The 27,486-nt window shown below is 41.7% G+C and overlaps 1 protein-coding gene across 1 annotated transcript in view; it reads left to right on the top strand.

Moving 5' to 3' along the window:
* Nucleotides 1–7,102: 7,102 nt before the first annotated feature.
* MCTP2 (multiple C2 and transmembrane domain containing 2) overlaps nt 7,103–27,486 on the top strand; it is a 106,413-nt gene continuing 86,029 nt past the window's right edge. Inside the window, exons 1-4 of the mRNA XM_085308634.1 lie at nt 7,103–7,602; nt 14,721–14,783; nt 15,692–15,800; nt 27,314–27,456. Coding sequence (XP_085164760.1) covers nt 7,144–7,602; nt 14,721–14,783; nt 15,692–15,800; nt 27,314–27,456 — 774 coding nt within the window. The 5' untranslated portion in view covers nt 7,103–7,143. The remainder of the gene's footprint in view (nt 7,603–14,720; nt 14,784–15,691; nt 15,801–27,313; nt 27,457–27,486) is intronic.

The following is a 27,486-nucleotide window of genomic DNA, read 5'->3' as shown; positions in this document are numbered from 1 at the left end:
ACCTACAGATAACACCCAAACTATGTGGAGATGTTAAATGTGAAAGGACATTTAATCTTGCAGGTCAACAGATTCAAAGTAATCTGAACTCTGTACTTAACTGTCACTGAGAGCTATGGCTCTTATCTGTGCCATGTAACTCATTAAAAAAAAAAAAAAAAAATGTAAAAAAAAAAAAAAAAAAAAAAAAAATAAATAAAAAACTATAATAGGTTTTGTAGAACTGTACATGAAACCAGTATGGAAATCCATAAAAAAAAAAAAAAGCCTGTATATTGAAATAAAGATGAAAAAAGGCAAAATATAACTGCTCTCTTAGTCTTTGGTTCTGTTCACTCCAAGTTAGTATCAGGTCATTTCTGCTGATCAGAGCTGCTCTGTTTATGCCACTTTGATATATTGTTAAAGAAACAGCTTTTAATAGATCTTTGCCATTCAGCCACTGAGTTCTGATATGTAGTTTGACATTAATGGTAGTTATTTAGGGAGCAATGTTGGCACATACATAAGTAATTTACATATGAATGCAAACTTTTTTGGTAAATGTGTGACTGAAGTGCTAGTAAAAGGCACTGACTTATTTGGCTTTCTGTGGAAATGAGTCTCCCATTTCCTTCCTAGGTTTGTTTTCCCTGAGAGTTATGAAGAACTATTTGTGTGCACCTTCTCTTATAAAAATACATTCTTTTCTTATGAAAGAGGTGAAGAGGGATGGAGAGAGTGAGCATGGAGGAGACTGCTGTGCCAGATCTCCCCCCATACTCCCAGAGTTCCTCTAGATGGGYACCAGTTTCTTAGCAGGTCCAGCCCTGCCTCTCCTCTGAGCTTTTCCTGCTCCATYGTGGGAGTCCAGATAAAGTTTCCTTTTCCCTATTTATTATATACTTCTGTCTTGCTCTTAACCTTGCTAGTAGCTAYTACCTTCCCACATCACTCTTTCACCTTGCTGCTTATCAGCTTTTCTCCTCTTCCTCTGCTCATGGAAGGAYGCTGCTCTAGGGACCACCCTTCCTGGGGATGACTATGTGGTTGAGAACATTGAAGGCCCACAAGGAAATAAGTATAGTCAACAGTAAAGATATTTTCTGCTTGATCTCAGCATGTGGCACAGTATCTTCCAAGGAGAGCTGTTCCAGTGTCTTTTTCCATCAGGTGTAACAGGTGTGGTCACCATGCTGCAGATCTTCATGCATCAATGTCCTTGGAGCTGTCTGAAGCTTAGTAGGCGTGATTGCATGGTGCAGATTGTATCTGGATGTGCTGCTTGATGCAGTCTCATTGATTGAGAATGAAGGAGGCTGCCTGGCTCRCACAGGTACGATTACAAGCCATGTTATTTGGAAGGAAGCAGAAAGAATGGAAGGAWCTTGTGAAATGTTTTTATAAAAATACACCCAAACACTTCCTCCTTTGTCTCCCTGCTACATACTCATCATTTTTTCTTCTGCTTTAGAATACACAGCAAAAAAATGAAAGCAGTACTTCTAGAAGCTGGAGGCAGGTGCATTTTTCAGTAACTTTCACTATTGGATGCTATTTTAAGCTGCTTGTGGCAGCTGGTTGTTTTGTTACTTCTCATAGTTACTATCTGCTCGTAACTGTTGAAAAAAATCTCTCCAGGTTGTGCTAAGGAGTCTCCAAGGAGCTAGGATGTCCTTGTTCTCTTGTGTTATAAGTGAAGGACAACATGTGCTCACTTCATGCATGTGTCGAAAATGGGACTCCTAAAATTTGAGCCAATAAAAACAAAAATCCAAGCAAGGAATACAAAAGCCTATGGTCTAGAAACAAAGGGCTCTGTGGCAGATTAAGGTGCAACAAAAACGTTATTGAAAAAAAACCTCATTCAGCATGCCAGTATTAAATGCATTGAATAAATATGTTTTTGTTAGGCTTGATATTTGTCCTTGGTGTTGTTTTTGAACTGCAAAGATTGTAGATTTCTTCTGCATTATATCAATAAAATAAGGTTGGTTTTGGTCATTTCATTTCCATTCAAGCATTGAAGCATACAGAATTTGCCTTTTATGAAGCACTTGCACTAATTTGGGTTGACAACGGGCTGTCTTGAAGCAAAGGACTGACTGATTTCAGCATCTCCTGTGCTTCCCCCCCCCCCCTTGTTAAGCATCCCAGGACACTTTGCAGATAAATCTGTAACAGAGTAGTAGAGTCTATAAGAATGGTCTCACATCATTTGGAGACCTAGGAGGGGAAGCATAAACTTTATAATTGCAAGACTTGGAAGCTGGCCTAGATATGACCCTGCTTTTGCAGCCAGCCACCTATGCAATTAAGATGTTAGCTACACTTCAGCAGTGTTTGTTAGTACTAAGCATAATTCTAATGCTGATTTCTTCAGCGTAATTAGCCTGTACAGAATCTGACTGATTAGACATTTTTTTCCCCTCTGATGCCCAAGCAAACTTAAGCTCAGGTGTTTACTGAGAGAGAGAATTGCAGGAAGGAAAGTTTATAATGCCTTTTCAGTATTGCAGTGTAGGTCTCTAATTCAGTGACCTCCCCATTAGCTTATGTGAGCCTGCACAAAGAGGTGTGGCTTCAGGCCCACGTATATCAGCATTTCATTTTGGACTTTCTTTTTTCACTTTAAAGGGTGTACAACACTTGAAGTCCCTAATAATGTAAGGGTGATCCTGCCCCTGGTAAAGTGTGTGGTTTTGTTTCGAATGACTTTAGAAGAGTGTAATTTGCACTGGGTTTGGAATGCTCAAGGATAAACTGGAAACTCTGAACAAAGAATTGCTTTGTATGGGTGTACGTATGAGTATTTCCTTGTCTCTGGTTGATGATGCTTATTGTAAAGATATTGCATTTCCAGATAAGTTAGTGAAATAATATATTACAAGAAAGGAAATAGATTTTTCTATCTAGAGAAATTAAATTGTTGTTAAATGATTTGTATTTGARGTTCTAGACCTGGTCACGAGGAAAATTTGGGGATCTTAGAGTGATCTGTTGCAAAAATAATTACCAAGCATGTACAATTGCTTTAAATGTTAGGTAGTGTTTAGTTATATCTGAGAACATACTGACTTAATCACGCACTATGGAAATAGGCAGCAAGCAGAATGACCCTGCATTTTTCACTGTCATTGGGTAAGTAAATTGAACATAGAGATTTTCATGATTTATGCAAGTTGTGATAACTTTCTTAGACTTGTTTGTGTTTGTTTTAACTGCCCTTGAGGGCGCTTCTGAAAATCTTTAGCAGGAAATGTTTTGAAGAATGTTTCAGTGAGCGTTGGGCACTGCTTCTGGAGGTGCAGAGAATGATTAGAGTGAAGGAAGATGAAGTATTCCTGAATTTACTATGTGTAGATCAATTTGGTTTTGTTTGCMGTTTATTTAGCAGCACCGTGCACTTGCATAGTGTGTTCTGAGTGTCTTGCAGYATTTCTCACTAGTGGCTTTTCTGCTTTCTTGACAGTAAGTGGAATAGAATTGCAGAGGTTTTTTTTTAACTTTCAAAGACTTTTGAAACATGCCTTAAAACCACCTGTTAAAAGATCTAAAAAAATACGTAGCTCTAAACACTATAACCCCTTGAGAGAAAACAGAGAGCTTAATAAAGACTGTGCTGGATATTATGGTCAGAGATATCCAAACACAAAAARAATCCTAAGGACCATAGTTATAAAATATTTCAGGGAGGATAAAATGCTGAAAATACATTGTAAAACAGATTGTGAGCTGTGACCAGCTTATCTGTTGCTAATCTTTTCCTTTGAGCCCCTGTATCCCTCAAAAGAAGAGCACAGCTACCAAAGAGAAGGACATGATAAAAAAGCCACGTGCAGTCGAAAGGGATTTCTCTGAAGGAAGAGATCAAAATATGTAGATTATTCCAAGCTTCTGTGATTTAGCAGCATTTTCAAGACTGCAGTGAAGATGCATTAAAAAAAMCATCTTTTTAACCTCTCTTCTTACGTAAGAATAGAGAGCTATTCAATTAAATTAAAATGAAAAAGTTAATTTGATAACAGGAAGTGGGTTTTGTGTATAAACTGCTTGAAACTCTGTTGCRACGTGTTACTGATGAGAGGAAAGAGTAGAGAGGCCGCGCTTGGACCACGACTTCAGCGAAGGACGCTTTTTGCTGTGGTTGCTTGGGGATGTGTGCTGATTCCGTTGGCGCTGGACTTCGGAGGCTGTGCTAAGGCCAAGGGAAAACAGCTGGCCTGTGGCAGATAAGGAGGGCATGAGCTAGGGCTCAAACTGTGCTTTTTACAAGCAAGGGAGAACTTGCTCTGTTTAACGTTGTGCTTTTCTGTTGATGGAGCTCATCACGGTGAGCAGAAGCAGGGAGAAATTGGTGTAGAAAGCAAGCACAGACAGTTTGGCAGTGCGGCTCTAGCATTCGCAGGAACTTGGTGCGTTAGTTAGCAGTAATGGCTGTGATGTTGAGAACCAAAATACCTCTGGAAAGCCTCGCAGCTCTTGGTTGGAGCACCGCACCACGGCATGCCGGTTCTGCCTGCTTTCGTAGTCCCTCTCGTAGCAGTGCCAGGTTTAGAGAATGAAGGTTATAATTGCAGCAAGAGGTGCAGGTCCACGAGGTGGGAGATAACAGGTAGCTGGAGCCACACTTACTGTCTTGACCAGAATGTGATTCTGATTCTGTCTGGCTTGGGGAAGATGTCCAGCTGTACCATGTTGGATGTCAGTAGGACTCCAAGATATGGTAGAGTCCCTCCAGCATCCTCGCTGACTGTGTTTCCAGTGTGAAAAACGTCAGTGGGAGCACTTAGTGGGGAAAAAAGCTGTGGGAATTAGCTTGCTAGGTGACAAAATCTCAAAAGCAAACAAACCCAAAAAAGCAGCAGCAGATTGTCAAAATGAGATGGGTGGAGAATAACAGGAAAACAGCAGGAAACATAAGAGCCTTGGCAGCAGATACTGGGAGCTGGTCCTGCCTTATTTATGCCTTGACTTTAGCAGGCTTCTGAGCATGCAGGCGAGCAAGGCAGGAAGCCTTGGCAGGAGACGAGTTGTTTAAACGAGTCCCAACAGTGGTGTGTTGTGATGTTTTGTGCAAATGCATTTAACATAGTAATTTCTGTTATTAGCTTGTGACGTAACACTGCTAAGGCAGCCTGCGACTTCCTCATCAAACTTTTATTTAAAGAGGAAAGAGCCTAAGTGAAAGCTGTTGTCTGAAGMGAGCAAACCAAGCCAGGTCTCCTCTGAGTTGCGACGGGCTTCACGTGCTGGCTTTGGTGTGGGAGGTCCTCCATCTGTGGGCAGATGTATCGGGGTGCATGTTTACCTCTTTTCTCTTCCCCGGGTAAATCAGACTGTGTGGTACCCTCATCCTGAGGGATGGTCAGAAAAGGGAGCCCCTCCCCCCATCTCTCTGTGCTTCGTTTCATCTGTAAGGTGCAGAAAAAGTTCTTAATGAAGCTGTGAGGAGAAAAATAACTTTGGTTTGTCCATGTGTATTTTGATGAAGGGTCTAACTACTGGAGCTAGAAGTGAAAAYGCTGCGCTTAGCTGCTAATAGCTAGATAACGCTGCTCACGCAGGAAGGCGTGCTTAGGTACTGCCGTGCGAATGCGTATAGTGCCCTTATAGCATGCTGTTTGTATGAAATATAACTGTGCTAATATCAAGCACTTATGTACTGATATAACTATGACTGCAGGGGAGGATTGTGCAGCTTTAGTTACACAGTAATGCAGTTAAAGCMGCGCTTTTTTTTGTAGATGCCTCGGCAGTCTGCAACTATTATGGTAGGGAGAATCGTAAAATTATTAAAGTTAGTTAAGTAACTGGCTGTACAAGTAGTTTAAACCTCCTTCAAATTCATGAAATATAAGAGTGGATCTGTTTTAGAGCAGACTGTTTGTCTCTTTTTGAGTTTATTTTTGAGTTGTGTTTCTGCTGTCTCTTCTGTTAACCTTCGTGTTCAGGATAAYGTTGGGATATGTCATTTCTAGTCAACGTGGAACTGGAAGAATGTAAACGAGCTGTGAGTTTTGGAAGCAGTGSTCATGCAGTTCAAGCTTTCGCGTTTCTAAAGAAAGCTGCGTGCGCGTGCATCTTTGGGTAAATCTTCAGGATTCCTCAGCTTTTTTTCCTTAGGAGGTTGGGATGATTTGACTGTCTGTGCTTCACAGAACAAGGATGGTTGCTCAGCTGATGACTACAAAAGACTCTGAGGATACTGCTGACAACAGGACCATCCGTTCGACCATTCCCATACGATGCAGATACAGTAGGTGATTTTATTTTAATTCTTGTTCCTCACTAYGGTATCAACGCTCAGTATGAATCAAATCAGAGACGAGGGTCCACCAGCAGGTTTTCAAAATCTGTTAGAGATTCTTTTGATCTGTTTTTGTCCTTGTTTTTCTTCATTTTGACCTTTCTTTGAACTGCTTTTCCTTATGAGAAAAAATTGATTTAAAAWAAGGTGCTGGAACAGATTAAAATTATGATTTGATAAAATTGAGTACTTGCTATTTCTTTCTCACTAGTAATGTATTTATTTAGCTAAGATGGCTGAAAACTTTTTAAAAACTATATACAATTAAAAAAAACAATTAAAAAGTTGTTAATATGTTTGCAAATATGTTTTTCTGCCCCAAGTGGTGATGGTATTTGTACTGTTTTACATCTTTAGAGATACCTAATGTTTCCTTTGTATTTTAAGTTGTGTGTGCCAGCTTTGCAAGCATTTTTTGTTTGATGGCATTAACCTGAGTTAGCTCTCATCAGTAAGTTTTATAAAGAAGCAGTTCCAAAGCAGACAAATCACAAATTTTGCAGATAGGTACTTGACAGGAAGAGAAATGTAGTCTTTTCCCCTCTTAGCAGTCAAAGTAATGGACAGACGCTGTGTTTTTGTGTGAGGTTAAATACTTTCTCTGACTCTTGTCCTCCCGGCTAATCAAACTTACCCACCAGACTGTGTTTGGAAGCACTTACTAATGTAGCATGCTTTGTTTCTGCTGTTTAGAAAGATGACTGAAAGYTTCAAGATGAGATAATGAGAGTCATAATCTTCAGCTGCTGTTTGCTTTCATGGTTGTCTTTTATTCTTCCTATATTCCTTTTAGTCACCCTGGGAATCACTGAAGCCATTTAAAGCAACAAACTACCGAGATTCCTGTTGCAGCAATGGACTTGGATAAACCATCYGTTTGGGGATCTCTGAAACAGAAAACTAGGCCTTTTCTGCAGAACTTGAGCGTGAAGAAGACGAGGAGAAGGTCTAGCAAAATGGTGGAAAGGAAGCAAAGGCACTCCTTGGACCGGCGCCTCAGTGTGTCTGTGCCTGATATGCTGGAGGTCGAGTCTCTCACGGAGGAAGAGGTGACCTACTCGAGTGACCAGGTGTTGTCCACGCACTCCCCTGGCGATCTCCCCAGCTCCGTTGTGTCTCTGAAGGGCAGGAGTGCTTCCCTGAGGCAGGCGGGAGAGGACTGGCAGTGGAAGCGGCAGGAGTTGGTTAGCATGGCTGAATCAGAAACTCAAGTYGTGCGTGGCTCTGAGGCCACGCGGAAATTCAGCAGTGACCTCTTCGACCAGCTGCAGAGAGCCCATCTGAGCAGCGACCTGACCGAAGAAGTGGCTGAGGTAGGTGGCTTTTATATTGGTCAGGCGCTGGGTGGCCATCTCGGACTTGTCGCGCTGTTCAGATTGGGTTAGGAAGGGATGGAGTTTCCTACTCAAGGAATGAACAAGGGGTGAAAACGAGTATAAACCAAATGTGACGTACGCATTCTTGTAGCCTGTCTCTGACCTTCTTTCTGTCAATCTGCAGCTACAAAATGCTTCTTTGTAGTTCACACTCYAGTTTCTTATTTTGTCAAGATGATAACACTTTTTTTCCACTGTTGTTGAAATTTCTCATTTAATTCAAATGCAGCTACAGCACTCTGAGCTCTGAAATATGCTGCTGTCTGATATGTTTACTGTAGGTTAAGAAAGCTTACCAGAACTGTCATAACAAAATCAACGTACCTTACACCCCCTCAATATCAAACTGAAGATGAGGTGAAAGAATGAACGAGGTGAATTCTGTACCTGGAATTAACACAAACGAACGTGTCGTGGAATGCAGTGAACTTGTAGCATCGTGCCCTGGGACGTCCTGTGGGTTTGCATTGTGATTAATTGGAGGAGATGCAAAACCAAAGTGTTGCCTCTACATTTCCTGTCCTATCTCCCCCTTTTCCCTCTCCCCCTGCCTCTTTGGCTAGTATATCTGTGGCTGAATATAGTGCTTCAGGCACAGCAAGGTCCAAGTCTGACATGCTTCAATTTGGAGTTGCACAATGGCCTTATAATAGAGACAGAAGACCAGATTGTGGTTGCTTTGAAGCATTTTAAGCAAAATGCTTTTTCTTTATTTTATTTTTGTGTGTGTGTGTGTGTGTGTGTAAACACATCTTTTCCTATTGAGTTTTTAACAGAAAAAAGGTTAGATTTTGTTTTGAGGCTGTTTTCCCGTAGCCTAGGTACTGCAGTTATGGTAGTTTTTTGTAGTCATCTGAGATTCAAAAAAATAACATAGACATTTCAACTGAATCCTTGCATTTAGAAGCAGTGATTTTTGCAGGTCGATCAACTTTTTAAAAATTTGTTCAAGATTATGCTCAGGCTACTGGTGTTTTAGATGAAGATGGTAAGTGGTGAGGATGCTGTCACGTACTTTGTGACCGCTGTGGTGTTCGAAACCTGAAGTGAATTGTTGGTCCATGTCAAAGTACCTGTAGAATTAATTTTTAGTCTATTYGAAAACGTTGTTTTGTCATGGGAAATATTTACAAGATTGAATGTTTGGATTTTTTTTTAGCTGTTACTCACCAACTCTTGCTTTTGTGGTATAACTTGGTRTCTTTAAGTTCTGTAGATAAGACAGGCTTCCATAGGACCTCTTACTCTGGACCCAGCARATCTCTCAAGTTCCTGATTCTTTCTTTCTTGAGATGAATCCTATAACCTTTTTAGTGTAGGCACAGGTAATCAGGCTCTGTATATGTCTACTTTTTTATGGCCTATCTCCCACTGTTTGTTTAACCGATTAGCTAACTTCAACCCAGTGTGGYAAAGAAATAAGTCTCAAAGTTGGTTTCTTACAAAAAGTAAGCAATTTCAGGAAGGAAAAACAACAATGGCAGCTAACTCAGTATATAGAAGATACAAAACTACATGAAACATAGCTCCATTTTTTTTTCATGAATTGTTCATTAAACTTGTTTATGGAAGATGTATATAAGAAAGCAGAGCCCTTCATCTTATGTCTGCTATTGTCATGTTGCGTCTYTGCTCCATGAGGCTGACTGGAGAGTGGCTGTATTTAGGCTCAGCTGTTACAGTGACTTTAAAAAAGCAATAATGATGTAAACCAAATCTGAACAGCTAARTTTAGTCTCTAGAGTCCTGGAGAATGTGAAGGTAGGATGTGGCCTGTGCTCCCTGCCTGGTTCGCTGTAAAAGCATTATCTTATTGCAATATATGCCCATAAGGGCGTGCTGCTGTTAGGATCTGTGCTTTCTCCTGCTCCTGAAGGTAGTGGCCAGCAGGTCCCAAATGGTGCAGGAGTCCTGTGGGGTTGGTGGGCTTTGCTCTGAGGAGGCAAGGAGCAAGATAATCTCYTGATAATGCCCAACTTCTCTCTTGTTGCCTCCTTTTTTTGAGGAGCTGTTCTTTCTGATACGAAATTTCTTGTTCTGCATCTTAAAGGCTGCATATTCTTAACAAAGCAGTATTAACATATATTTTTAGAATAAACTCTGTCCATCTGCTAGTTGCCTTTAAAGCTCCTCTTTCTTCTCTCTCTCAAATGAGAGAATCTTCCTGGACATTGCTTGAATTCAAAAGTTGCGCCTTGAATTCAAAAGAGCTACGGCCACTAGTGGCAGACATTGAGAATAACCTTCGCCTGTTGGGCTAACAGGATGTCTGAGAAACSTAGAATTTCAGCTGAAATCTGAAATTATTCTCACTGTTTCTAGCTACACTGCCTGCGTTATGCTGGTGTTGGCACACTGCTAGTGATCCTGTTGCTGTTCTGCCTTCATCCCTCCCTTGCGAACATGTGAAACTCTGTATTTGGCATTGCCTGAGATAGTGTTAGTTGTTTCTCTGCCAGTCTCGCTGCCAAGCACGCTGGCTCCACATCTCCGGGATGCTCCCCTGAGTGACAAATTCTGAGTCTGATCAAATAAGTAGAAGGAATCTGAGATTTTAATAGCCTACCTGCTTTGCTAGGGCATAGTACTGACCAACTAGTACCCGCTCCTAGTGTGTTGTGGTGCAAAGAAGTATTAGACTTTAGGTCAAGGACAAGTCGCTTCCAGTTTAGAGATGCTAGTTTTTAAACTTGTTTGAGCATATCATTGTTTAGATGGCTAYGTAAGAAAAGTAACTAAAATGGCATAATTGTATCGCTTCATTTCTGTGCTTTAATTTTACTYGAGTTGTAGCAACTCAGTCCCTAAGCAGTAGGCTGGAAACAATGAGCAKGCCACTATTTTAGCAGTTTGCTTCTAAGTTGTTTTAATTGTYAGTTCACTTCTACTGTTGTAGATCAGCAGTTATAACCTAAAATGTACCGAGCAGCACCAGAATTAACCCCAAAGATCACCTTTGGCATTTATCAAAATAAGTGCTTTAGCAGAAGTGCCTGCATAGTCTCTTGGAGCTTTACTCTGAGAAAAGCTTTTGAAATTTGTAAGTCTGAGTTTGACTCGCTCTCTGCATTATTTATCTTACCTAAGTGTGTATTTGCATGCATGTTTGTGCATATAAGTCATTTAATATTTACTTTCATTCCAAATCATCTCACTAGGTGAATGTCCTACCTTCCTTCTGGTAATCTGCCTCCARTTACAGCTTTCATTGCAATACGCAGCAGAGTGGAGCAAATGAAGAAAGTTAAGGAATAATGAATGAATTTTTTTTAAGTTCAATTCAGTGAAAACCTCAGTGTTTGGCTTTTCTTACACTTCACTGAACAGTCACAACATTTGTACTCTGTGTGCCTCAGATGGGGACAGTTTATTGGTCTCCTAATACTGCTGGACGGGGTCTCTGAGCAGATCCTGTTTCTCATGCTGTAGAGAGCGTGAGAAATACTTGCAGCATTACAGTTGCAGTACAGTAACTGTGAGCAACATTCGCTGGTCAGAGTGAGGTTAATCAGAGGGAAGAAGATCCCTGGAACAAAAATCAAAAGAAAGATGCAAGTTGAGTTTTTTTTCCCCCAGAATTTTGTCATATGCCACCTACTCATTTCCTGGTTTTCATTGGTCACCCAGTATCATGAGATACTTTCCGAGCCACATGCATGAGCTCGGGGTGGGGTTGTGGTTTTTACTCTTCTGAAACACCAGCATGGAGCTGCAGGTACCCAGAACTCACCATTTTTAGTGAAGGCTCTTGCCACATGTACCAGGCCAGGATCAACTTTAACATAGTTGTCTGTTGTTGCAATGACAATGCGCAGCAGAAATTAAAAGTATCACTTTCCAGTGCTGAAAAGGGTTATTCGCTCCCCCCCTTTTTTTTAATTTTCATTTACCCAGAAATTTACTTTATCTGTGTTGTGTTGCAGCTGAGCTAATGACCTTGAAGGGTGATGGAATAGCTAGGTTGCCATTTAACCCCCGGCCTGTTGGCTTAGGCTTATTGCAGGGGACACTGTTAATTCCACTTTTTGCGGTTGCTTTTGGTGCATGGTCATTTATCGCTGCTGAAATGTATTAAGACTATTCATTTATGTACGTAGTAACAAACTGCTATTAGTCACTAGCAGGCCAAAGCTTTGTCGCCTTGCTGATGCAGTCTGTGCCTTTGAGTTTTTAATCATTCCTTCACAGAAAACAAGTGGAGGTAGAGGTTGAAAACCTTGTCATGGTTTGGTTTGATTTTTAAAAAAATTTGTGTGCCTATAGATATGATTATATTATAAAATACATATCACATATATGATTTTATAAATACATATCTAAAATATTTGTAAAAAAACCCATAAAATTTACGTACATGTTATTTTAATTTTTCTTTTAGAGCAGTAGGTAGCATGTCGCTTGGTGTCAGGTAGGTTTCTGCTACCTGGGCAGAGTGACAAGTGCTAGAGGGTGGCTCCTGGCTTTTGAAGATTGCAGACTTCTGTAGTTAAGGCGTTTTTAGAAAAGGATACTGCATTGTATCCTATTTAGGGGAGGAATTTCAGAGAAGTATCAGGGATACAAATAATACTAATCTTAGTGTAAAGTTGATGGATCAGCCACCAGTGTTCATGATTTTATGGAAGCACTMCTTTTGTGGGACTTAGCCCCACACATCTCTCTCCCTGGTCTGAGTTTTTCCTTTAAGCATTAGATTAGAACTTCACTCTTTCTCGTTCTAGTTTCTTCCTGGGACCTTGGTTTTAAATAATTTGAGGGCAATGAGCTTTAGCTTGAGTTCTGTTGAGTTACTGGAATGAGTTACTTAAGCAGAAAGAAATTTGGATCCAAAGATTTAGGCAGATTTTGTGAAAATGCTCATAATTTYTTTGATTTTCAGTGAGCTCTAACACTTGTTTTACTTTTGAAAGGATTGGGTCCCACAGCCACAGATACGTTTAGGACTATGATTCTGTGTATGCGGCCCCTATTTAAGTTCAGAAACTTCAGCGTATTTAGGCAGCACCAAGGTTTCAGGACTATATTTTCAGCTAGACTTTTATCTTTAGTCAATGATTTTACGGCAATTAGCTACCTGGAATAATAGCAATTCACGTTATATGGAGAATAAATGAAAGAACGAACTTCTATTTAAAAGAAGTCTTTGTTCAAACTCTGTATTATGCAAGTAAAAGCATGAAGATAACTTTGAGGGTAGGATTTTTTGTCATAAATGAAGTGAAGGTCATAGAGAATACTTTTTCAATTGTGATTGTGTTCTTCGGTAGAATTCTTTGATTCTGTTTATGCAATGTAAAACAAGCTGTAAAGAGAAACTATTATCAATGCAAATGGCTGTGCCTGCAGGAGATTCTTCTGAAGCTAGAGACTACTAAAAATACTGCTTAATGCACACAAGTGAGATTTTATGCATGCTAGTCAGAAAATTCAAATTTAGAGTTCCCCTAGCAGCTGTAACTCAGCCTTGTTGTGCAAGGAATTTCTTCTGTTGCTCTGTATGAAAATTTTTTTCTACTTTTAATGTGCTTTTGCAAGGTGTCCAATTTATGACTGCTGTGGGAACTGTAAYGTTAAATTTTGTCTCGCACATGAAATTTTACTCTCAATGCTGAATTACTGAACTTCCTGAAATGTGTGTGTATATATATATATATATATACACATACACACACACATATATGTATTTTGGGGGAGTAGAAGATTACACAAGAGCTTGTGTATATTTGTTTCAGCACATCAGTATCTCCAGGATCTCGTATAGTGCTTGTTCCTTTTGTTATATGTTTGTATAGTGCTGAACACAATGCAGTTCTTAGATAAGGCCTTCAGATGTAACCACATGGCATATCACGACATTTTCACATGGAGATCAAATTCCATCTTATGTGCATTTCTGAAGAGTGAGGTGGTGATTCTTAGCATAAATCTGTATACTTGAATGGCTTGTAATTACCCTACATTAGACCAGAAGAGTTTCCCATGCACACAAGGGTCCTCTTCAGTGAAATGATGATCATAGAACTGTCCAGGCAATCAAAATAACATCAGAAGTGTCCTGAGCGGTGAATCTCTTCCATGTGTCCAGACAGTCTAGACTGTGCCTCTGTAGCCTCAGGCTTTGGGACGAGTCAGTATTTAGGAAGAAATTTTTGATTTCTTCTATGCTGAGAAGGGCTAGAAYGGTTTGGACCCTCTGGTTACTGCAGAAAGTGGCAACCCTACATGGCCAACATCATTTTTTTTCCTTTCCCTTTAACAAATTGGTTTTACTTTTTTTCTTAGCTTGCCAAAGGTGATTTATCCCCTTATGAGRTTATATACATTGAGTTGTATACGTTCTATTCTGTTGTATATGTTATGTTCTGAATTTGAAGGTAAATAGCTAAGTTACCGGGGCATAACATACTCAAAAATGGTAGTGTGAAGTCTGTCTTTCTCTTGCCACCAGAGGCTTAGAGAATTCAAAACTGAACTGCACATTGGAATTTGGCAAAGAATTTCTCTTAAAACTCACCTTTGGGATGATGAAGGAGAAAATGTACTCAGGTGACAGTGCTTTGTGCTCTGACCCCAGCATGTTGCTTCTGCTGCTCCTGGAATTTTCATCTCATCTTAGTGAGGGAACTTGCAGATTCATCAAACGAAATTCTGCCCGGGAATAAGACRCTGCAGCAGAGACTGATAATTCAACTCCAACGACCCTGAGGCATCAGGGGAGTTTGTGCGAGGGGCTTTCAGTGCTGAAAGCACAGTCCTCCATGGTGGTGAAGAGCTAATTCCGATGCCTAGGAGCAGGCACTTATGTTGATCAGGCTAAAGAGAATAAGTGCAGTCACTGTGAAACGGGGAAAAGAAATTTCTAGGTAAATTTCAGGAAGAGAAATTTATATAAGCAAATGTATAATTATTTTTTGGACTACTACTTGGAATCTTATTCCTGCCCTCAAGGAATTTCACCAGTTACCATGCCTATGAGTATTTGCTTGACTAAGGAATACCAGTATTAACATTGTCTAATACTTTGTCTTTTGTTTGTTTTTTGTTTTTTTTGATAGTACCCATGTGGAGGAACAGATCTAGACTCTTCCATGTCATCTCAAATTTTTGATGATCAGATGGTAAGTCCTTTTATTTTAAGGTGTTTTGAAACTGGATCAGATTCTTTGTGGGAAACGCAACTAATTTTAGGTTCAGGGTCTTTGCTTGTGTGTCTTTTGCTTACAAATATAAAAACACACCAGGCGAAACAACCTTCTGTAGATTTTTGCAGCGTGCTATTTTGCAGCAGAGTCAGAAGCAATTACTAATGCTTTAAATGGACTAGTACATTCTGCATTTTTTTCAAGGTATTCTATAATTTGTATGTTGTACCTCTCATGTAAAGCTCGTTTGCTTATTCTGGATTAATTTATTCACCTTTGCCTTTTGATAGCGTCCTCCGTAAGTGCTGTCTGGAGGCCATTTTCACTGAGTGTACCAACTGGAAGGTGATGTGGTGTATAGTCCTGGCAGCACCCATGGGGAAGAATGCTATCGAGTTTGCCACTGCAAAACTCATAACTGGCGTTGCCCACTGTTGCTTTTCCCTTTTAGAACTGTATAAAGAAATGTTGCACTCTCAGTAGTGGAAAGAAATGTGCATTTTCTCATGAGGTCATCAGATGAATGCAGAGGTACGAGGATGAAGCAGCTAGAAAAAAAAATGCAGTCAGTTGATAGGATTTGAAAGTCCTGTCCCTGCCTTTATGATTTTTAGTATTACTAATGATTTGCAGGGAAAAACTTTCAYGTGTTACCCTTTGCTATCTGACAACGTTATTAGTTTATTTGCATAATGAAACAAAGTCTCGGAGAAACATCTTTCCTTCCTGGTCTACCGAGYGCTCTGTAAAAGATTTCCCTAGCGAAAGGCGAGATGGTGAGGTCTGAATTTTGCCGCTGCAAAACCAAGAAAACACCTGCTTGTGCTGTAATGAGGCCGCTTCACGAGACGCGAAATGGTGACCGATTTCTTTGTTCTCCCGAGGCCCTTGAGGAAGGAAGTGACTGTGTGCGCAAGCTGCCCAGCCCCTTTGCTTACCTGCTGACGATCCACCTGAGAGAAGGCCGGAACCTGGTGGTCAGGGACCGCTGTGGTGAGCCGCACCTTGCAGTTTTCTTTTTAAAAGTCACTATTTTGCTTTCGCTTACTACAGTTTGGCAGCAGCTTGCGCCACCGACTTCGTCGYCGCCTCCGGCGCGCTGCTGTGACTTGCAGCTGTCGTGCAGCTCGCAGGCCGGAGCGCTCCGCGGTGGGACTCTCCATCTCAGRTGTCGGGAGGAAGGGAACCGCCGCTTGTGTGCTGCTCCCCTTCGCTGCTTGCGCAGTTACAGAGCGCCTCCCCGTCTGCACTTTCGGGGTGCATCTGGCCAAGAACTGCAGAATCATTTCTTGTCTGAGGAATTCTAGTTTAGCTGAGGAAAAAAGCTGAAGAATGTTTTGATATTGGTTAAATGGAGCAGCTGCTGAGAGTGGTCTGGCGGCTAGCTGCGAAGATCCTAATACATGGGGAGCTGAGGGGGAGGAGATCAAAGCCGGTGCTCCCGTCTGAACCCGAAAGACAGGTCAGAGAGGATGCAGTTTTGAAAAATAACAAATGGTGAATGAAACTAAGGGAAAACTGGAATTTTAGTCCCTCCCACAAGCCGATCCTGCTAGACCGAGGATGTGTTACGTACTGTCATGTGGAGCTGTCGGGGTGGGTGTGGGGATAGTCCAAGCCTGGCAAAATTGGTTTTGGAGAAGTGGGGACTGTGTGAAAGTGCCTGCTGTTAGTCTGGCTGTCYTTCAGCCTGTTACAGGCAGAGAGTAAAAGTGCTTATAAATAGCTTAACTTGCTAATTTCTCTGCTTGGTGCCGGGGTAATGGATAATCTTGTTGGYGGCTCCAAAGAGGCTTGGTGTAGCTCTGGCAGAAGCAATTGCTTCAAGATCTTTCGTCTGCACCTTTCTCGTAGCTCTTCCAGATATCCAGTGTTGGGCTGATCTGTATTTCTTTCTGCATGTGGAAAAGTTTCTCCATACTACTTTTAYGTTGCAACTATATATGAGCATTTCCTATCTTTTGAGACTAAGCAATAAGGTTTAATTGGTTTAATGAAAACAAGTTTGACCTAGAGGCCTGTAAAGGTATGTGTGTAAAGAGACTGGGGTGGATTTAGAAACCTCCTCGCACTGGCTGTTTGTTTGCTACTGGGATTTCTCCTATTATCTCACTTTTTCTTGCTGTTTTTTTTTTCTTTTTTCTTTCTTTTTTCATAGCTTCGCCAAGCAGTAGCTCTTGGCTGAGCATATATTACTTTTTCCTTGCAGCTTCCAGCTTTTGGAGGGAGTGAATGAATACTTAGATTAAGATCTTCACTCTTTGAACAGAAGCATGTTACTTCCTGAAAATGTAGCAGTTCATCAGATTTACTAGCAAGCTGTGCAAGACAGGACACATCCAGCAGCTTCTYTGGAAGAGATGCTATAAATGAGCAATTCCAGCAGAGCAGTATCTCTCTAAAGAGATGTTGTTTGTTCTAAGCTGCGTTCTTCTGCGTTAGCAAGCGCTTGCCTTAAGCCTTGTACGATGCAGCGCGGTATGACGTAAAACAGTATCACGRTAATTCAGGGGAAAAAAGCATTTTGACAGGTCTCTGTCACTTTCTGTGGCAGACGACTGCTCRTTTAGAAAATGGAGCAGGTGAAGTGGTGCATCATCTGATTAAATTCCTGCTTTGTTTAATTCTTTTTGCACACAGTAGAGTAAAAGTAGCAGTGACTCTTCTTCACTCACTGCTGTGTTGCTGTGGCAGCCCTGCAAGAAGCGTGCCAGYGTTGTTCTCGGTCACGTCCGCTAGACGTCTGCTGTCGTACTGGTTGCTTATACGCTTATCTGTACGCTTAGCTGGGTCTAACCTGCACCACTGTGGCTCTTGCGACGTGCTTTTAAAAGCGTGATGTTGTCAGCGTCGTTCTCTGCAACGTGAGAAAACCTCAGAGGAAACTTGTAGGCCAGGAGAACGGTGCAACTTGCCGCTGCTTCCTTTTCCCCCCAGCGCCGCCGGGCGCCGCCACGCTGAGCGGGAAGCGTTGTGCCAGGGTGCCGGCAGCCGGCTGTGCCCGCGCTCTCGTGTCCGAGCGGTGGTGGGGCACGGAGCCGCGCTCGCKTGAGTCCCCAGAGCTGGCAGGGTCCTGCCCAGAACCTAGTGAAGCTACTTCTGCTTTTGCAGCTGCCTAAGCACAGCAGCCTGCTCCAGTAACTTCAGTGTAGCAGCGACGCGTTGTCTGCAGTTGGCATAGCCCAAGAGTTTGGTTGAGTGCCAGGTCGTGCTCGATCGCGTTTTGGGAGCAGGAGGCCTCCAGAGCTGACCAAGCGATGCTGTTTGCAACACAGCTGGGGCGAGGCTTTCAAACCCTTTTCCCTTAATTTACGGCATACGTTTTTGTGCGCAGTAGGGTCCTTGAGCTCTGTAGCTCTCCAGAGGGTATAGTGCTAAGTTGCAGGCCATGTGTTTCATGTGGGTTTTGGAGTTGGAAAGTTCCTCTGGTCGGTCTTATCTGAACAACTGCAAAAATGCTCTGGTAGATACCAGTCAGAGCAAGGTATCAGAGTTCACGTGTAGGAGCAGTTCTGTACCGCGTTTAGTCAAATTTGAGGTCAAACCTGTGGATAACTGCTTGCCTAGTCAATGATAGAAATTTTAATGTCTCTGCCTCTAAATGCCAAAAGATACAAAAATTATAGAGTTTTACTGAAGACTGTATAGCTCTGCTATACAGTCTTTGGCTTGCATCAGGTTTATGCATTTCTGTGTTTTTATAAGCAGATTTTTGATTTTTCCTGAATTTTAGTATTTAGTAATTATCAGCAATTTTTCTAAAGAGTCTTAAAGCAATCATCAAGCCTACAGATGTTAATCCTGTCAGATTACATTTTTGGTGGAGTTCTGCATCTTCTCAAAGAAAATGGCRTGCAAGTTTTCTCTCCTCATCTCACACAGATTTTTCCTCTGAATCTTAATTTACAGACAACTCAAGTTGAGGGGACTGGCAGAAACTGAGTGGAAATGCAGATAAAAATCACAAGCTGTGCTCTTGATGCCCTCTTGTGGCYATTTTTAATGTTGTTCTGTGGCCTCTGACAAATGAAGTTGAGCATTTCTGGAGGGCTCTGCAGGGGTGTACTCTTGCCATTTCATACGGATGAACTATTTCATCTGTTACCTTTATGTTCTGCCATAGATCATCAACTTCTGGACTGGATGGAGATGTAGCAACTGTGGCTACATTGTGCATTTCGGCGCTATAAAAACTTTGTAAGAAACAAGATACACTTGAAAAACCTGGTGGGCAAAATGAAGTTTCTAGTTCTGGTATTTTGTCAGGACACCAAGGTTGTTTAATCCACTTCATTAACAGGCCAGTATCCCATCACTTTCTAACATTATGCCCTGGTTTTGAACCAAAAGCAAGTTATAAATACATACACTATCTATAGATTCACCAGGAATTTTTGTGCCAGATCAGCAAAATAACTGTAGTTTTAAAATGTTGGCCCATCCACCTCCAATCCCAACATTACCAGTTTTGCCCATAGAGCCAAGTCTTTTTGTTCAGTGTGACTTTTYCCCTCACCTCTGCCAGCTGTCTTCTCACATGGCAAAAGAGCTAACTAACAGTGCGGACTCTGTGATTTATGGCGGGGGGGGGAAACCCCCAGGGAAAACCTGGTGGATCCACGTGGGAAAGCGTTGTGGGGAAGTGTTGGTTACAGCAAAGCACTGCTCATCTAGGTTGGACCTATTGGTTTGAAGGTGGGAAAGGGAGAGAGCAAGGTATTCTGGATCACAGAGCTTGAGTTGTTTGAGATACTTGGGAGATGTAGGCAAAGCCTCTGCCCAGGTTCGTTCACGCAGGTAGTCCTTGGCTTTCTGCAGCTTGTCTCTTTGTACATGCTCCATCCTGGGGAGGGCRCAGGTGCAGGCACCGGAGTCTGACTCAGCTGCGTGTGCTCCCTGTYGTTTCCTGTAAAATGCATGAGCAGTGTGGGAAGAAAATGGGGAAAAGGTCCTGAAAGATCCTTTGCTGGGCCAMTATTCCGGTGTTCCCTCTTGGGGATGCAGTTGGGATAAGGGTTCTCTCTCAGCCATCAGCTTGAGTGGAGTCTGATTTACTGGCTTCTCACTTAGGCTTTTTRGGATGCAGTCCAACCTAGCTAGTCRTACGTTGGAAACAACCTGAACAGGTAGTAAGTTGTGCTTGGCAACAGGCATTTGTGTCACCTTTATATGAAGCATCCATGCTTGGTGCCTAGTATTGCATGGTGCACAGGTTATCCGCTATCTACAGTTCTTTTAACTAATGAATCAGACACTGGATGGTGTAGATCTGCTTCTGTGTGCTTATGTAGAACCAAACATATTGGGGGGGGGGGGATTGTGTACTTGTGCAGTATTACAGTTATTATCTGACATGATGTGTCTTGGTAATGATGAGTTTGAATTGTGTAGGTACTATAAATAGTAAGAAAACAAATGCATTTTATTAATATAGGTGTCTGCAGAGCACTGGTGGTTCTGCAGAAGATGGAGGTAATTGCTGCATACTTGGTTTTTCAAAAAATGTTAAATGTTTTGGACACTAGTGCTCTTAAGTGTTGCCACTTCATCATACCTTCGGGAGTTTTATGGCTTCATTTGAACCTTTTTTGGGATGCTTGTTACTTCCAGCTGCAAATGCTTTGATATGGGACAGGCAGGAGCCCATTTGATGTGCTGGTTTGCTGTCATGGGGCAGGGTGATGCCTGATGTTAATTTGAGCCTGTCTAATGAAATCTGAAATGTCCTGCTCCCTGTTAGCTCTGCAGTGATCAGGCTGTGCCTACTGCTGCCTGTGCTGAGTCACCTCTGCAGAGCAGAGTGACCGTGACACGGAGCAGTAGCATGGTGTCACAGTCGTGAGGAAGTGTTACTTCCCTTGAACTGACAAATCCAACTATAATGCTCTAAGAAAAGAGAGAAACTCTGAGTTTCTGTGATGGCAGCCCCTCACGTTTCTAAGTCGCACACTTCCAAATCTTGAGTGTTTTTTCCCTTTTGGTCAGCATGGTTATGAGAAATAGATTTCTCAGATGTGGTATCAGCTGTGAGTGACTGTGAGCTTTTTTTGTTTGTTTTGGGGGAAGTTTTCTTTTTTTTTTTTCTTCCCCAGCTGCATTGCTCCAACCTGATTTTTGCCTTTTCTTTTTCATGTGGTCAGATATCTTCTAGGTTTTACGCTACAGTGGTGTTTGTAGCTGGTACCTGGCCTTTTCCGTTCTTTTCCTCAGTTTTCCCGTGTTGTTTCCTGCTGCTGCTGTGATTTTGGTCTCATTTCTTGCTAGGGACAGCYAGACAGCGAGAAGCCACTGAGAGCAGTGCGTGACGACAGCCGAGCAGGCTGCGTGAGCACCTTCGCCCCGTGGGGTGCATGCCATCTCCCCCGCTTGGGGCACCATCCCTTCTGCACCCAAAGCTGAGCACGGCACGCAGCTGGTTGGAGGGTCTTRGGGTGCCAGGAGTGAGGCCGTGACACTCTGCTCCGTGGGGAGCTGCAAACCGAACCATGGACACGCGCGTGGTGGGAGCCAAATGGGAGCTAGGTCTCCTGAAACGCCTTACAGCAATTGAAGAAAGAAGATAGAATAATGCACAGTTTCCATTTTAGTTTCCATAATGCACAGGTYCACAGTTGGACCTGAACCAGGCCACCCTCTGTTCCCTGCTCTGGTCTCTGCTGKCTGGATTCGCCCACGGCAGCAGGCTGCCGGCGCGCTGGAGGCAGGGATRCGCTTGTGCTGCGTCGAGCGTGTGTCAGCTCATGCAGAATAAGTCCATTGTTTGGAAAGCAAATGTTCGTGGCAATTAGGCTGAATAGTTCACTACAAACATGCTGCCTGATTAATTTAGACTTTCTCTGTTTTCAGGGCATCGGCAATTAGATCATTAGTTCTTCAAATTTATTAATTATTCAGATTTATTAGACAACTTTTCACACTTCTTTTTGAAAAGCGTAATCATGACTAATTTACAAATGCAAAGAATTTGAATGGGGTTGGGTACTTATTTTGATGTTTTCTGGATCCTGTATCGCTATGCATACAATGGCGTGTGCAGCAATTGTTTGTCTGYGCCAAATTCAATTTCTGTAAGTGCAGCGTGTGTGACTGAAACTTTGCCTCCTCGACCCCACCGTTCTTGCAAGTGGCCCTTCTGGACTGGCTGACTGCACCAAAATAGGAACCTCAAAAAATTGGGTTGAATTAAAACAAAAGCAAATAATCCAAGAATGCCAAGCCATCTTTGGTAAAATGAGTGTTGGATTAAGAAYTATAAGGATGGCAGCACCAGAAGAGAATACATAGGGCCCAGAGACTAGCTCTCTTTTTGTGTAGATAACTAATGTAGATAAGTGGTTTCTTCAACCGATCAAGCTCTACTAATCATTGGAGCTGGTCCCCAGTGAGCAGCTGTCTGTATTACCAGTTCACACTTGCTCCTTTCTAGGACCCATATAAGTAGTTTTTGCAAAACGAGAGACTGAGAATTCAAGAAGAAGAAACTTCTCACACAATGAGAATGATGCTCACAAACGGGACACGCATTTCGCCCCCAAACATGGTGTCAGTGTCCTTTCTCCTTTCTCTGCTTGTCCCTTGGAAGCAAGCAGATCTTGTAAGTCAAAAAGGGTAGCAAGGTAACAAATTTAATGGCARAAGAGTGTTCCTGTCAGGGATGCCRTTCATCCTGATGTGAATTTGAAGTTGATGGGGGAATATTGCCCGCAAGGACCTTGATACCGAGCAGTAATGTAAAAGCAGCTGGTTTTGTGCCTTCCTGTGCTTTTGGTTTTGAGGCTGTGCCAGGGATTAGCTTGACTAACCTTTGTTGGAGGTGATTTATTGTTTCTATCATTGTCCCTCGTGTGTCTTATGGCATTTTGGTAGAATCTTTTTTTTTTCCTGTTTTTCTTTTTCTTTTCTATTAGTTGGTTTGTTTRTTTTAGCTTCTTACTGCAGTGTCTGAAGGGCGCTGCTTGCACAGTATCTTACATAAAAYATCCTGCATCTGCTTCTGTGGCTTGTTAACGGTCAGTTCACACTTTCTTAAAGYATTGGCTCAACTGTAGGCTTGCATGTGTTCTTCGCACTTCTCTGGGTARGTTTTTTTGGTTTATTTTCCCTAGGAGCCTATTGGTGACACTTGTTTCCCAAGCAATGTTTCACTTCCATCTGTTCRTGTAAAATTAGCAGTGCACAAAACTTTTGAAAATTACCTGCATTTCCTGCTATTAGAATACTTTTTTCTGATTGCCTCCTTAAACCCTTATCTCTGCTATTTCTCTGTAACAGCRGTTCACCACATAAGTGAGAGCCACTTAAAAATTGTCTTTTACCCCTTTTGTAAATAGCTATAGTAATTCTATCTCTATGAAGTTAAACTAGTTTATTCTTTATATATATATATAAAATAAATCCTTCATAATAAACCCCTCATTTCCTTTYTTCCAATTCAAATTTAGAATTTTGACCCAAACTTAAGATGGTCTAAGTTATATTTTGACACTGTTTGTTCTTTGAGTTTTCAGGATTGCAAAGTGATTAGGTCGTGATTTTTTTTTAATGTAATGTAATGATGTCTTTTGTATGCTGTATTTCCAGTAAGTTTATTCCCGTAAGACAGAGTGTGGTTTGAAATCGTGTCGGGTCTGCTGTTAATCTTTCGAAGCGTGAGGCAAACGCGTAGTGCTCGATACGGTCGGTGTGGTACCYCTCTCTGCAGCTGCTAGAGGGCAGCAGTGCCCATTTAAAAACGCTGTKAACAGTTTCTGAGGCTGCTGAACCCTGCCTGGCTGTCCCGCACCAGCAGCTTTGGCTCGCTGAAGCGTGCTCGCGTTCTGGCTGATGTTTGCTCTGCCTGCACCCCTCGCTGCTTAGTGCTGGTGGAAGCGAGCAGTAAAATGCTGGCCATGGAAATGAATTCAAGGAAGAATCAGTGTGGAGGTGCATGTCCTTTTTCTAACAAGAAAGCAGCTCCCCATGACGGAATGATATTTTTATTTATTTTTTATATTTTTATTTATTTTTTTAGAAGTTACCCCTTCCTTTTACTGGCTTGTTTTAGGCTGAGAAGCAGATAATCCGGTATATACTTTTTTTTCCTATCTGAAAAACCTTCCTGTCTTTACATAATATTTAAATTGACCTTGAAACATCCTTACTTTTTTGCACTGGAAAATACTCCCTCCCCCAACCAACTTAAGGCCGAATTCTAGGCTGCTTTCAAGAAAAATTGATCTCGCTTCATCCTGTTGGCATGAGGCTACAGCTGATGTGACATAAAGGAATAGATTCAGAACTTGCATTTTAGAACAGTCTTGGGAGTACGTGTTTAGTAGTTGTTGACTTGGTTGCCTTCATTTTGAAATGGCCTAGATTTTTCAGAAAATTCTCAGACGCTTGTGTTTAAAGGAAAATTAAAAATCCTTTCTAGACCAGTCCATACCTTAAAAAAAAAAAAAAAAGTCACTTTCAGAAGTGGCCGACAGCCCCGTCGTTCGCGCGACCGAGCCCTCTCCCCGCCGCGCTTGCTCCCGCGCTCCCTCCCAATTATTTTCCTGAACAATTAATACCGCCCGAACCTGACACCTTTTCCTTGCTTGACTGTGTAAACCGTCGTCCCCTTTTCTATTAATTCCAGGCATTAATATTTTCTTTCGCGCAAGTGCCGCCGTTCACCCGTGAAACAGTTTGAACATTATGTAGCTGTCAGGATACCTGGGGATTACCCAGTCTGCCTCGCCGCCGCCGCCGCGGCCAGCCTCCGAGATGTTTATTTTGAGAGTAAGCTGACAAGCATGAAGGCCTGATCCCAGAGCGGCAATCGTATTTAATTAAAGGCCTCTTTTTATTATCGTTTATTTTTTCCACTGTTTTTTTTTTATTTAAGTACATATATGCATGCACACACATCTATGCATCTGTATATGTCTCAGGACTGCTGCTAAAGCCTACCTCAGGTGAGCAATGCCATGCAGCTCCAGACCTTTTTCTTTGCTTTATAATAACCTTGAAAGCTTTCAGTGCAACAGTACGGTTGGGATCCTTGCTAAGGTATGAGCCTCTTGCTTCCCGTGTGCAGAAGAAGGGCTTGGAGCTGCTTGGCATTTTATACTTGGAGATACTGAACTTTCTAGCTCTTTGCTTCCTCTGTTTCCATCTTTCTCTCTCTTCCTGGGTTTTTTGCTCACTCAGTAGTTTTCCTGTGGAAGAAACATGAGTTATGGCTGTAGGCCACCTGCTGCCATCACCCTGTTCGTGCTTYCATTTCATCACTTGTTTTCCTTGTCTTGTCTGGTCATTCTTTCGTGCACTTGATAGTTGTGGGCTTCGTTATTGCTACCGCTGTTACCGTTTTCGAGAATGCAGCCTGCTTCTGCTTATCTGCTTAGATAAAAGCAGCTTTGCCTTTTTGTTTCTCCTTTTCCCTTTTAAAGGAGGGAATTTAGGAACTTTGCAGTCAGGACAAACTAAGACTGAAAAGCTAAATGTTACCTCAGCTACTGCATCCTCTGAAGACTTCTGCGCATGTTGTGGGGCTAGATGTTATCTTGGGTGTTCGCACTCMTGTGAAGCATGCTGTGCTGCTTATGCAGAGGTATAATCGTGGTTTTGAGAAGTACTCTAATGAAAGGGCTGTTCTTAAATCATTAAAAATAACGCACATCTGCCCACTGAGTTCAGTGGCCTTTGGATCAGGCCCTTATTGCTGTTCTGTTAGAGGTGAAGGAAAAGAAATTTCTTTTTAACCTTTTGCARCATTGTTCTCAAAAAGGGATTAGTTCTTGCAATTGCTACTTAGAAAAGGAATTAGCTGCAGGTAGTATTTGAAAACTAATCATTATTTTCCTACTGTGAATTAAACTCTCTTCGTAGAGGAGACGGGCAGAATTGGCCGTGGCTCTATATGTTTACCCTTTTGAATTTAAAACACAATAAAAACTTACCGTAATTTTTACACAGTTCTTCACGGTACCACAGAGTTTCACACAGATGCTAAAACAGGGTTATTTTTTGTTGAATCCATCTGTCTTTACAAACCAGTGATCAGAGCGTCAAATATTTGAAAGTGGCCTTTTCATGTTCTCACCGTTTTACCAAATTAGTGAAAAGTCGGAGTCTCGATGTCCTGCTGGGTTACCCTGAGCTGCGGCTCGTTTGTCTACCGGTGAGCAGCTCCGTGGGATCCGGCGAGGACAGATCCAGATTATTTCTGGCTGCGTGAAGTCCGATATAGGAGGTGTCGTCTCCTGCCTGAAGCCTGCGCTGYGGGCTTTCTGGACAGCTAAATGAGTGGTCAAGAGCATGAAATGTAGCGCTTGCACCGATGGCTTTATTTGAAGTGTCTGTGCTGAATAAGTCCGTTTGATTAGCTATTGCTATTTTAATGGGGAAGTTTAATTCCTAATGTAAGGTGTAATACAGCATCAAATATGACAAATGAGGAATGGCAGATGGGGTCGGTTAATTGGGTATCCTGCTGCAACTCAACTTTATTCTTTGCTTGTGGTCTCTGGGAGATATTTGCAAAGTCTATGTATGTATATGCGTGTGTGTGTATATATATATATATATATATAAAATACATATACATAAAAAAAAAATAAACCATCTAGTTAAATCCTTCATGTTGCTTGTCCCTCTTTTTGTTTGGTATCTTGTGTGTTGATTGGTGTTAGGGCAGATGCCATTGGTTTAATAACAGCAATAAAAAGTTGATTCCCTCTTCTGTTTTCCTTTGACAGCTGCAAGTCTTGCTGCCGAGTAGCGCAATCCTCGCGTTCTGTCTATGGACATCTGCCCCATAAAAACATGGGATGTTATTACTGTGGCAAAAYGTACCACTTAGAGGATTAAAAATGTGTCACCTGAATACTGTTTATTATCTTTACAGTCTCTCTTGTGCCTGTGGTTTTATCTGGAGCTGGCCAATGATGTCAGTACCTTTGCAGTGAAACTTTACATTTGGACTTAAGTAAACTGGCAGATAACGCTGGCAATGAAATCCTGACTGGACTTTTAGCTATTAGTACTTGCTCYTCAGAGGTCCCATCAAAAGTTACAAAGTTTTTTAATTTTGATCTTTTATATATTCATAGTCACAAGATCACGTTTTCACTGATTCACTGTCTGTTTTGTTTGTTAGCTTGTAAACACTCATTCATCAGTGGTTCTGTTTGCTCTTTTCCCAAATTAAAATATTAACCAAGTAAGGAATAATTAACATTCTTTCAAAATAACATAGCAGAGATCAAGCAGACTATAAAGAATTTTTGTTGCTTGCTGTCAAGCAACTTTCTGATTGTTTAATGCATTTCCTGTGTGAACTAGAATGYTTTTTATGTGTGTGTATATGTACATATACATGCACAGTGGGAGTGTGTGTRTATATATAGTGTGTATGTAAATACAATACATGTATAAGCTTGTAATTTATTATAGGTAGCTATTATTAAATTATAATTTTAAGATTATTTTTGTGAGGCTATATCAGAAGAGGGCTAATCTATTTCTTCTTATTATCATAGGCACAAGCGACCCATATGTGAAGTTTAAACTGAATGGGAAAACTCTATACAAAAGCAAAGTAGTCTACAAGAACCTAAACCCCGTCTGGGATGAGACTGTTGTGCTGCCAATACAGAACCTCAGCCAAAAACTCTGGGTCAAGGTAAACTTTGGGTTTAGATTTTGAAAGGTG

This window comes from Rhea americana, unplaced genomic scaffold (assembly GCF_003343005.1).
Source record: "Rhea americana isolate MKP2758 unplaced genomic scaffold, rheAme1 scaffold_28, whole genome shotgun sequence".
In the NCBI taxonomy this organism is placed as follows: Eukaryota; Metazoa; Chordata; class Aves; order Rheiformes; family Rheidae; genus Rhea; species Rhea americana.
Note: the sequence above shows the minus strand (reverse complement) of the source record. Positions and strands in the feature narration are given on the sequence as shown.